Genomic DNA, 12,500 nt, shown 5'->3' with positions numbered 1-12,500 from the left:
TGTGATGACAGTGTCATCATGGTGGGGCACTTTTGAAATGATTTTAGAAAAAAATGTAAATAAATATATAAGCAAACAAATCAAAATACGAATCAGGCCAGTCATGAATAAGAATAAGAAGTGGATGAGTTAAATGTGAGCAGCAACCACAAATGAGTTTCAGAAATTTGTGGTGGCCGCTGTTTATTTCTTGAGCGAATGTGGTTCAAAAGAAACACGGAAAACGCAGTGCGCATTCTGTGAGACATTAACCAAGAAACCTGAATACACCAAAGGGCTGAATTTTGGGTTGAGAAGATGATCGGAAGAGCAAAATTGAATGGTACTAAAGAGAGGGCAAATAGAAATCACAGAAACTAGACGCCGGGCGACGCCAAAGCAATTGCTATATACAGTAAGAGGAGGGACCTCAAAAAGAACATACTTCCCTGCACAAAGGCAGATAATCTCACTGATGAGAGGGATTGTACAATGGATCCAGTTCAACAAGTCAATAATTACCGACAGCAACAGACAAGACAAAAATCGAAAACTTTTAACTGGAAAAATACTTTAATGCAACATCCTGTTCAAATATCCAAAACAAAAACATTAAGAGATCCCTTCAGATTTTTAAAAAATGTATAAAGCTAAGTTATAAAATCAATAATCATGTCTGAATAATAAGAAAAACAGTGTTCAAAGACACAATGCGTTGAATAGTTGTGAGCACGATCTGTGGTGCGCGGGGAGACCGGGTGACGGAAGGCGACCGCAGTACCATGCGTTGAATGGTACATATTCTAGAGACACGACCAGGAAATGATAAACTCACATAAAACACTGAAAATATTTCGATATGAAAAGGGAAGAGGAGTTATCAAGGTCTGCTTTAGTCGGTAAATGAACTAATTGGAAATCTAATAAATTATATTGATGTTGCTTGTGTAATTCTATTGCTTCATCCCTGGTGACACAGCATATTACTAGCAGAAGGTAATAGAACTAACTTTCCGATTAAACTGTAGTAAGGCTTTCTATCTCTGCTATAAGCAGACAACCGTCGCAGCTTCAAAAAGATTTTTTATACATTTGATATCTAATATATGTCAAATACGTTTATGGTATTGATTATTATCTTTCCACATATCCAGTTAAACCAATGAATTACTTTGTTAATTTTTCCTTAAAATTTAGTTCTACCTACGTGGAACCTCGGCAACAGAACTAAAAATGTAAGCAGTAAAAGAGAGACCAGTGCAAGAAGTGAACATTCAGTCTAGAAGGCAGGGATCTTTGCCGAGCGGTTCACACATCCCCGTGAGAACATTTTTTCGCCAAAGAACCTTTAACGCTCTTTACTACGTCTACAAGCACACGGAAAAAGATTTGTTTACTGGCTGTTATAACTTCTTTTTGACTGTTCTAAGCTGACACCAGTCTCTCTTTCCCACACTTAACGACCTCGTTGACACGACCTTCCCACCAACGTCGCCTGGATGTCCACAAGAAATTCAAGGTCTAGTCTCTATTTTCTATGCAGGAGGACGTACACATTCCATCAGCATTAAAAGGATATCAGCATCTCCCACTCGTGATTGTCAAGTCAAGTGCAGGTTTCCTTGGTCTTCTGGTTATCATGCTCTTGGTTTTTATCTAGGATTCTTCCTTTACTGTAATGCTCCTCGACAGCAGGTAGCTATAGCCTGTTGGATACGGATCAGCAATGAACCTGCGCGTTATTTTTGTGCAAATCAACTTTTGTGTTTTTATTACATTATGAGGCTTATATGTGCAATGTGACAAGTCCATTCCAGACGATAACAATGAATATATGGGAATGAGGAAGGCGCCCTGTGCTTACGGGTGCGAGTGCCATAGCACGAAGCAGCCATGCTGGTACAGGGCACATTGTAGCCTCTGCACATGGTCTATTTCACCTTCTTCCTCTCATTCTGCCACCTTACCCTGCACCACCGGTACTTTAGAGCTAGAGGTCGGTATCTTGCTGTGCCAACGCTCTCTGAAGTTAGTGCTTGGTAGAGACCGTGGATGGATACCATTCAAGGCGTTCTTTCCTGCTGGTGCCTGGAGAGAGCGATGCCATCTAGGTTTCGGATTTTAAACTAAACCTATATTATGGTAATTATACTAATTGTAATGATAATTTCCACCAACTGATGAAAAGAAGGCAAGAGGAAGAAGAAGAAAAACTCCACGTGTGCAGTAGGAGTTAAGAGTTTTTGTAGGATCGGGAGGAGTGACAAGTTGTGGCGGAGGGATCTGCCAAAGAGCTATGAACCTGCTAATCAAAGAGCCATGAACCACATCTGGACAGCTCAACGACCCTTAACTAATTCTACGTTAACTTATACAGAATCCTTTATTAAACAGTTACTGATAAACCAAAAATAACATCAAAACATTCCCATTACTGCAACACAGGTAACGAGCAAACGCTAAATCTGCAACTACATACTTTCTGCAAAAGCAAGTCCTTCATCCCCCGGAACACTCTCTGGCAATATCAAAATAACTGTTTTCCGGCAACTGTCTGGTCACAAAACATAATATTTGTGATTTACATAACGCATGAGGAAGGAAGCACCGCTTATAGCCCACTCGACAGTCGCGAGTGACGGGAGAATCGCCGGTGCGTATCCGAGCTTGTCAGACTCTCTCGTGCTCGTAAAGATACGACTTTCACGGTCTTGTTTGGGATTTCCGTTCTTACTGAATCGCTTGTTAGTGAAAGGGTACAAGGTTAGTTAGCTATGACATCGAGGCACTGTGACATGCAATCACTTTCGCTGCACTAATTATTTGAATGGTTTTATAGTATACTTTTAGCACTACTGCTTTCTCTGGGCCAAATATTAAGGTAGAAAACCCGTAATACACAAGATAGGTTCTGAGAGATAGGACAACAATTTCGACACTCCTGAATTTCATTTGCAGATAAAGTTAGACCTTTGCCATTTGCTATTGTAATCAACTTAGTGACTGTAACGGTTGTGTTATGATTAGTAAATCGATGATCGTAGAGGGTTTGTTGGCACGAATATCCAAGCTAAACTCACCATGGCTAACCGCAACAAGTAAAAAGAAAAGCCTTGGCAAGGCATTTCATGGTTTCCAGTCACCCACGACAACTTTAAAACTCGGAAAGTGAAAGTCATGTTTTCCTTAAGCATAATAAAAACAATTGCTTCCTGGGGGAAATTTCCTTAGCGACATTGACAAAGATGCAACACACACAGAAACACAAACACAAATAATGAAAAACTTACGCGTTCCAGTGCTCTCCGTAATGTCCAAGATGATAATCGCTTGACCAGACGTGACATCGCACACTGGAAATAAAAGAAAAAATCATCAACTACAAATCAAACTTTTACAAATGAGATGGCAATTCTAAGAACGTTCTTGTTTAAAGAAATATGTAGAAAAAACACTGAAACAAAATCAAAGTTGTGCAAGAAATTGGCCCCAAACATTCAGTATATTTCTCACCCCTACAATCTTTCATCCACCAAATCCCTGTAGATTAATGATGCGTAAATACACTCCTCCCTATTTTCATAACTCGTATTTTATGCAAACGCACACCCACAAGCTGGTAGTATCACATCAGTCAAATATCAGGCGTGGAAAATTATATATATACATATATCTATATATCTATCTATCTATATATATCTATATCTATATATATATACATATATATATATATATATTTTTATATATATATATATGTATATATATAAATGTGTATATATAAATATACGTATATGTATATATAATATATGTATATATGAATATATACATACGTATATATATATATATATTATATATATTAATATATATATTTAATATATATATATTATATGTATAATATATATATATATATATATATATAATATATATATATATATTATATATGTTAACTATATATATGTTTGTTAATCATATATATATATATATATATATATATATATATATATATATATATATACACATATATATTTGTAACTATAGTGCCTATTCATATACCACAGTAATTATCACAAAAAGCACATTAGTATAGACTTCGCCCGATAGCATCCCCCTCCCGAATATTAAACATCACGTTGCCATACGTTCATCATTATAGATGTTAAAGCAAAGGTGTTTATATAATACAAGAAAGTGATCACTCCGAAGGGCTCCCTCTTACCACACCTCTTTACGCGTAACGGCAGCCGATGACCGTATCTCGTACACACACAATCATTCACGCTAAAGCCGTAAAAGATATATCTTAAGAGCCGCCTGGCGTTCGCACCTTCTCATCAAGCCAAGGGCTTAGGCAGCGGATGAAGTAATAGTGCATTTGCGGTCTGGCCTCGTCACTAGAGGCGCCAAGGGGATCAGTGATCGATCGTCTTGTCACTCGATTATTAGCTTCCTCCGCCGATACATGTCAATATATGTCTATAGGAACACACAATTACTCCACGGTCACAATGGCATGCTATAACAAAGACGTAGACCTCGGTACAACTTGAGAACCTTCTGCACAAAAAGTAGACATACCGTATGAAGTTTTAAACTGAAAGTTAGCCAGCACTTGAGGGCGTTTGGTGCATCAACTCTGACGGAGCGTGAAGTCGGCAAAATCATAATCTGGAGATTTGTTCAAGTGTCTATTCGGTTTTGGGACATTCTATATTCTTATTAGAATTTACATGAAAAACATTGCTGTGATATTATGCGGTGGTTAACAAGGAAGTAAAGTAACGGATACATCTCAATTTTTATAACATGATATTTGATGACAATGTATCAATTATAATGGTTTATCTTTAGGTTCAATATCTTAAATATGTACAACTAAAACACATGAATTCGCAATGGACATAATGGCTTATAATAGAATACGATATCTTTTCTTTTGATCATTAATCATTTAACATACTCTAACCAACAGAAACTAACATAATTTTTAGTATACTCCAGACTTTTTTTTATAAATCTTAATCAAAACGAAGCGTGATCAAAATAACACCGGTGAGAATATAAAACGGAGAGAAACTGCATACAAAAACAACAGGTTAAAAACGCCTTGTGATAACCGAGCCAAGACAAAAACATCAATGACAGACATGAAAACGTAGAGCGGGTCACTTGGCGGCCATCACGGAGAGTGTCGCTTTGTCACTGCCTGGTGGATGACTTTGAAAAAAACACTGATCTTTTCTGGAGAATGTATTGCGATGTTGTCAGTGCCATTTTATTTATGTTAGAACAATCTAAATTGCAGTTACTCGCAAAATCAGGAACTCGACATTAATAATGTATGTTTCAAAGTCGTGTAGTTAACACAAACTTTAAAATGACCTTCGAAGGTGGGGTCAAAGGTCACAGACCTCAGGAAATATGAGATAAATCTGCAGACACCCAGACAATGGCCAAGAGCCGCCCTTGAGAAGTTGAGAAGAATCTCCGGAGGAACGGGCTGGGATCAGCGACGCTGATGGGATCGGTAGGGTAATCAGGGTAAAGGCAATGACAGTAATGTCAATTATATTAAAACAATTGTATTAATACTAATGATAGTAGTAATGGCAATATAATGTTATCATCAATAATAATTATAATAATAATAATATAATGATACCACTACTACCAATAATGGTAATGGTATAATGATAGTAGTAATAAATATTGTAATGATGATATCATTGATAATGATACCAAAAGTAATAATAACAATCATTATCATAACCACCACCATTATCATTATTAATATCATTATTATCTCTCTGGAAGTAATAGCAAACAAAACAAAACAGTGATAGATAAAGAGATCTTTTATCAACACAACGATGACATTCTAAAAGAGGTGATGCGATAGTTATCAAAATAGTAACAATGGGAACGACTATGTTGATAAAGAAACAGACTACTACTACTACTACTACCAATGATAATAATAATGATAGCAATAATAATAATAATAATAAAATACTGATATCAACAACTACAATAATAACGGTAACAACAAACTGATTGTATCGTGATTACGATCATGGTAACATTAATACTATATGAATATAATATTAGTGATCATGATAACGTAATCACAGATCCCAGTAAAGATAACGATGATAACCATAAAACAACAATAAGAACAGAATTAGGAGTAATTATAATAATCATAAAAAATAACAGGAGTAACAATAATGATAATGACAGTCACAAAAATATCTAATAGTAATTTGAACAGTACTAATAACAAAAGCACACACACACACACACACACACACATACATACATACACACACACACACACACACACACACACACACACACACACACACACACACACACACACACACACACACACACACACACACACACACACACACACACACACACACACGTAGCAAAACCTTAAGAAACGAAAATAAATGCGAAACAAATCTCCTCCCTCCAGACCCCTTCCTCCCTCCCCCCTCCCCCCTCCCCCACACACTTGGTACCGTTACATCTTCCGGTCGCCAGTTACAGTTTGAGCGCCAGACACATCACATGCTGAAGGAACCTGCGGTCGAGGCGTCTTGGGAAAGTTCTCTTTCTTTTTTTAACCACAGGATCCTCCTTCCCTCACCAGCAGGGCAGGGCGATGAGGAGGAATGTAGGGCAAGGGTTTCTAGGAGAATGAGATGAATGGAATGTTCTGCGTTCTGGAACACAATGAGTCGTGTACTGAGGGTGAATTCCACTTAGCGCCATCAATAATGTTGTCAGTATTCTTGGTAATAATATTATAACGAATAACAATGCCGAAATTAACAGTCATGCTATACAATATAGTTCTCATGATTATAATAGTTCTAATTGTTTGTTATTGTTTCTTTAGTTTCGAGAGCTGTTAAGTTCTAATTCCGGTGCTTCTTCTTGTTTGACGATGAATAACCCAATTTTTTTTCAAGATACTGATTATTGCATTTTAGTGCCACTTTCAGCTAGGAGTGACAAACTCAAAATTACCATTTTGTAATTGAAAATGTAAACTGTTCAACATGAACAGTATTTTGTAGCCGATGAGGTCCTGAGGATTTTTTAGGTTGGGGCTGATTTTCGGGAAAACTTGATGTAGTAGAACAAAATTACTTCCACATCTGAAATCAGCGTCCCTTATTAGTCAAAATCAATAGTCAGAATTGAAAAAAATGTTGATGTATTTATAGCTCTGATAATTGTTATCATTAGTTTTTTTCATTATCATAACTTTTATAATCAACATTATCATTATCAAAATTACTATTATCATCAATCTTACTCATGAATATAATATTTCCAAAAATGTAGATCTTTTATAAACCCCACATAAAACCGACCACATTTCCGCTAAGGTAGACCTTGTTGATGGTCAGAAAATATACTAAAATGACCTTCTCACGTAATTTTTTGAGACCGCGATCATATTGTATGATTTAGGCCAAGCCCACAAGTATCCTGGTTACTATCATCACAAAAAATGCTGCGAGTTTCATAATCTGGTAATGATCTTGCCAACTATGACATATAACATCAATTTCCACAATTTGCACGTCAAAGTAATGTTTAAATGATCGAAATGCAAACATTACACGTTCGATGCATTTGCTTTACTCTCTCAAAGAAATGGTTGTTGCAGTTGTATCAGATCTAAGTAGTCCACTCTACCTTTTGAGTTCCCGTAAAAGACGAAAAGACATTTAAATTCAATAAATCTCATCTCTACGCGGAGATACGCTCCCAACTCGATCAATATTTAACCTATCTGATGATGACTTCTGTGTGTATGTATGTATATATATATATATATATATATATATATATATATATATATATATATATATAGACAGATAGATAGATATACATACATATATTTACATATATATATATATATATATATATATATATATATATATATATATATATATATATATATGTATATATATGTGTGTGTGTGTGTGTAATTTCCTTTCGAGCGGAATTCTCAACTTCCGCCATGGACTGAGGAAGCCTGCGACGCGTTACGTGAAGATGCGGAGTCGTAGTAGGTGATGCTGGGAAGTCGCGGGTCTCGCCGGTTTAAGTGTAATTGCTACACGCAGTTCACGGTCAAACTCATGGACCCTTTGACCTTTCGCTGTTGCTTGTAGCACAGGCCACGGATTCGGGCTCTAATTTCACCTTTACGAAGTCGATATTACAGGGTTGTTAACCGAGACACATAACTTAATGGCGGATCATATTTACGATGAATAGCTTCTGGGTTGACCTATATCACTCGTACTATTCAGATTATATTATCAGCCATATTCGAAGTCCCTAGTGCGCCAAGTACATGGCATGAACAAGATGCCCGTGCTCGTGTCAACAGAGTGGCAAATATGGCGAAGATATTGGAACAATCGTGGAAAATCCGTGACAAGGGCTACACGAGCGAATAAAGGCATAATTTTAGTGTAATCTTTGTTAACAGTACTTCATTTAAGCATACCACGTTTGGAAATAAATACCCCTTATTTGGATATGTTAAGCATCATCGTCCTAGATATGGATTGCAATTAATTTTAGTTAAACGTGGATTAAGTTTGTTTGCCTTTTGATGGATTATTCAAAGGAGGGTAAAGTTAAATGAATGGTAACAGTGGTCAGGAACGTAAAATTGAAGTATATAATTTTATGAACGGCTGTCAATTCCTTAATAAGGAGCAAGCACAACAAGTGATTCCTAAGAGATTTAACAAGCTTTTGTTAGTACTACCAGTGACTGCAGTTTGTCTTATGAATTTGTCGATTGGACAGTGTCATTCGTCCGGAACATAACTCTGGAAGCAACTGACACCGACGTGCCACTTTTACATTGGGGAATACCACATTTGTGATATAAACACGACATTGACACAACATAGACATGGCATAGCCACGGTACGCAGAAAATGCCCTAGAATACTACTGTATGTCACAGTATTTTTACATGTATGTTATTATTAAAACACATTAGCATTTCTTATGGCTTGCTATTTTAAGTAAAGGGCATGGCTCAAAAAGATATTTTCATTCGGAAATGCTTACTATATTCTTCAAGCTATATAACTTTTCATTGTTATAAACACTTGCTCTCTTTCACATTTATTCCCACTAATAAAATGAGCAGAGTAATGCCAGTGAGACTGCGGGAGCGTGAGTGACTTTAAGAGTGTAAATATAAGCTGCGTGGTAGGAAATGTAGGACACAGTTCTCATGGGCAATTAAAATGTGTCGGTTGTTAATATAAGAAAATAGCTAGCTTTATCTTGAGAAAAAAAAAGTTAAAACCGAGGTCTCTCGCTTAAAACGTTTTTCCCTTAAATTTGTTGACTGCTAAATGTGACATATCACGGATTTTCTTTGAAGTTATCCAGGCATAATCGCCATCATGGGCATCATAAGCTTTGTATTTAATTAATATCAGTTTTAAAATTTATTTTTTTCTCTCTCAAGAAAAAATCTGAAATCATTTATCAAAGTTTACGCTAAGTCTTGATGAAGTCAGTTGTGCGTGTGTGTGTGCGTGTGTGTGTGTGAGTGTGTGTGTGTGTGTCCTAATACGATCTATTGTGCAGGATGTCACGGCCTAATGGTATTTTTGAGAAAGTCATCGCATGACACTTGTCTCTGAATTGTGCGTAGCAATGCTTAGACTCATTGGGGAAGGAAAAGAGAGCGAAGGCAGAGGGAAGGCGATGGGGAGGGAGAGAGCATATCAAGGGTCGGGCTTATCGGAAAGAGGCAAAAATAAGAGTAAAAAGAGTAGATCGAGATGGAGAAAGGAAAAAGTTGTTGAATAGGAAGTGAAACCAGATAACAGGCGGTGCAAAATCAATGACCTCTGAGTATGAATAGTTGACAATGTAGGGAGAACGGGGAGGCGGAAGGAATGGAATTTACCAATAGTAAGAAAGGTCACATACAAAGGATAATCTTTAAATTAAAAAACCTACAAACACATACAGACAACTTGAGCTGCGTGTAAGACAATTATGTAAAGGTATGGGTAAGAAGAAATAAATGAATTAATCTAACAAAGGAAAACGAATGCACACTAGCCTAAAAGCAATAATGACACACGGTAGTGATGCAGGTCCATTACAATAGCGTGTTTTGCAAGCATAACAAACAAGCCGTTTGGCCTCCGCGCCACTTCGCCCCGCCGGCTCGCTCTGCGAAATACAACTCCACTGCTTCACTCTGCACTCGAAGGCAAACTCTGGACACAAGATTTACTTTAGAAGCCTCAGTGTCTACATAGTTCGACCTCCAGCTCCCCAGCAATGCATTTCCGTAAGTATAATTATACCAAAAATACTCCAATTAAAATGTTGCTAACAGGCATAAAGATATGAGTATGTAGATAACATGAGATTCAATCTCATTTTATTTTCATTCCTTTAACATGCGTACATGCTCGCACAGACACGTACGTACATACGCTCACGCACACGTAAACATAAAGGTAAAGTGTGCAACTTCTCCCTGGGGTGAAAAGGCAGAGTTCCTAGGCTTACGCCCACTTTCTCGCCAATCTTGACCGTAACTATACCAGGATAGGCTTCGGCTTGCGGGGGGGGGGGGGCAGGCGAAGGAGAGGGGGGACGATCCGCCGTGAACTTGTCCTACATCAAAAAGTATGTCATCACCGGAATTCTCTTGCACTACACCGCCAACTTTTCCTTAATGGTAATGCACGGCGCCGCCCCACACATGCTCTGCCGCCGCATATGAAGTTTCTTGTCATATGTTTTTCTTGTGAAACTTTGTCCTTATTTTGATTTTTAAAGCTTCACCATCAAAAAGGCTTTATGAGCGTATGCGTGACTACTTTACACATGTGTAAAAAGTTCTTGCATTGCAAGAATACGTTGCATGACAATAGGCAATGAGGGGCGGTTAAGCCATGAGAAAAGAATGTGCGGTGAAGGTTAACGGATGGAAGGGGGAGAAGCGAGAAGGAGAAGAATGGTGTAGAGGGAAGTAGGAAGAGAGAGAACGGTGGAAGTAGGGAGAGAGAGAAGTGTTGAGGGGGGGGAGTGGGAGAGAGAGAAAAGTGGTGGGAGGGAGAGGGAGAGAAGGGTGGAGGGAGGGAGGCAGAAAGAAAAGTGGATGGACGGAGAGAAAAGAGTGGAGGGATGGAGAGAAACAGAAGAGTGGAGGGACGTAGATAGAGATGAATGGAGGGAGGGAGGGAGAGGGAGAGGGAGAGGGAGAGGGAGAGGGAGAGGGAGAGGGAGAGGGAGAGAGAGAGAGAGAGAGAGAGAGAGAGAGAGAGAGAGAGAGAGAGAGAGAGAGAGAGAGAGAGAGAGAAGGGTGGAGGGAGAGAGAGAAAAGTGGTGTGAGGGAGAGGAGAGACGGGTGGAGTGAAGAAGAGAGAGAAGGGTGGAGAGAGGGAGGGAGAGAGAAGAGTGGAGGGACGGAGGGAGAGAGAAGAGTGGAGGGACGGAATGAGAGAGAAGAGTAGAGGGACGGAGGGAGAGAGAGAGAGAGAAGGGGGGGGGGAGTGGACGGAGAGATAGAGAGAAAGGTGGGCGGATAGGGAGATACAGAGACAGAGAAGGTGGAGGGAGGAAGAGATAGAAGGGTAGAGGGATAGAGAGAGAAAGGTGAAGAGAGGGAGAGAAAAGATGGAGAGGAAAAGAGAGAGAGAGATAGATAGATAGATAGATAGATAGAGAGAGAGAGAGAGAGAAGCGTGGAGGGAGGGAGAAAGAAAGAGAGGTTTTAGGGAGAGAGAGAAAGAGAGATGGGTGGAAAGAGGAAGAGAGAGAGAAGGGTGGTAGGAAGGAGAGAGAGAGAAGGGAGGAGGGAGGACGAGAGACATGGGAAGAGGAAGAGAGGAGCCGCGAGAGAGAAGAGAGAGGGGGGGGGGAAGCGTCGCGAGAGAGAGAAAGAGAGATGGGTGGAAGGAGAGAGAGAGAGAGAGAGAGAGAGAGAAGGGAGGACGAGAGAGACATGGGGAGAGAAAGAGAGGAGTCGCTACAGAGGAGAGGATGAAGAGGGGAGAATGAGTGCACTGGTTTACCTTGATGGTCCTGCAGGTGACGGACGCGAGCGGCCAGTGAGAGTGACGCCCACAGTGGCCGTCGTGTGCGTGTGGGTGTGTGTGCGTGTGTGTGCATCTGTTTGTGTGTGTGCGCTACACCCGACACCCGTCCTGCCCGCCGCTCCTGGTATGCTGACCTTTACAAGACTGCAGCACAGGTTTCTCTCTCCTCGCAATAAATAAGTTCCACATCTCCGTCTGCAATCTATCTCTACAACCACATCGCTAGCAATCACATTTCTCAGCCACATCAGAGCAAAAAACATTATCCTGCAACATCACTCTCAATCCAGGGTCCAGTGCACGTCCACAGTCCGCCAATTGTTGACGCAGGTGAGTAATCGCCCGCGGGAGGCTTCGAGGGCTTGGAGTACCACTAGGAGTATCCTATCTTGTATCTTC

The 12,500-nt window shown here is 39.4% G+C and overlaps 1 protein-coding gene across 2 annotated transcripts in view; it reads right to left on the bottom strand.

Annotated features, from left to right (window-relative positions):
* Cad99C (cadherin 99C) overlaps window positions 1-12,500 on the bottom strand; it is a 72,591-nt gene that overhangs the window by 43,988 nt on the left and 16,103 nt on the right. Inside the window, exons 1-2 of one of the 2 annotated variants that reach the window (XM_043012484.2) lie at window positions 12,078-12,359; window positions 3,270-3,332 (exon numbers count right to left, since the gene is read on the bottom strand). In XM_043012484.2, coding sequence (XP_042868418.1) covers window positions 3,270-3,332; window positions 12,078-12,174 — 160 coding nt within the window. In that variant the 5' untranslated portion in view covers window positions 12,175-12,359. Of the gene's footprint in view, window positions 1-3,269; window positions 3,333-12,077; window positions 12,360-12,500 lie in introns of those variants that run through there. The other variant, XM_043012485.2, reaches the window with a different exon arrangement.

The sequence above is a fragment of the Penaeus japonicus genome, unplaced genomic scaffold (genome assembly GCF_977035675.1).
Source record: "Penaeus japonicus unplaced genomic scaffold, GWHDUDI00000001_assembly GWHDUDI00000035, whole genome shotgun sequence".
In the NCBI taxonomy this organism is placed as follows: Eukaryota; Metazoa; Arthropoda; class Malacostraca; order Decapoda; family Penaeidae; genus Penaeus; species Penaeus japonicus.
Note: the sequence above shows the minus strand (reverse complement) of the source record. Positions and strands in the feature narration are given on the sequence as shown.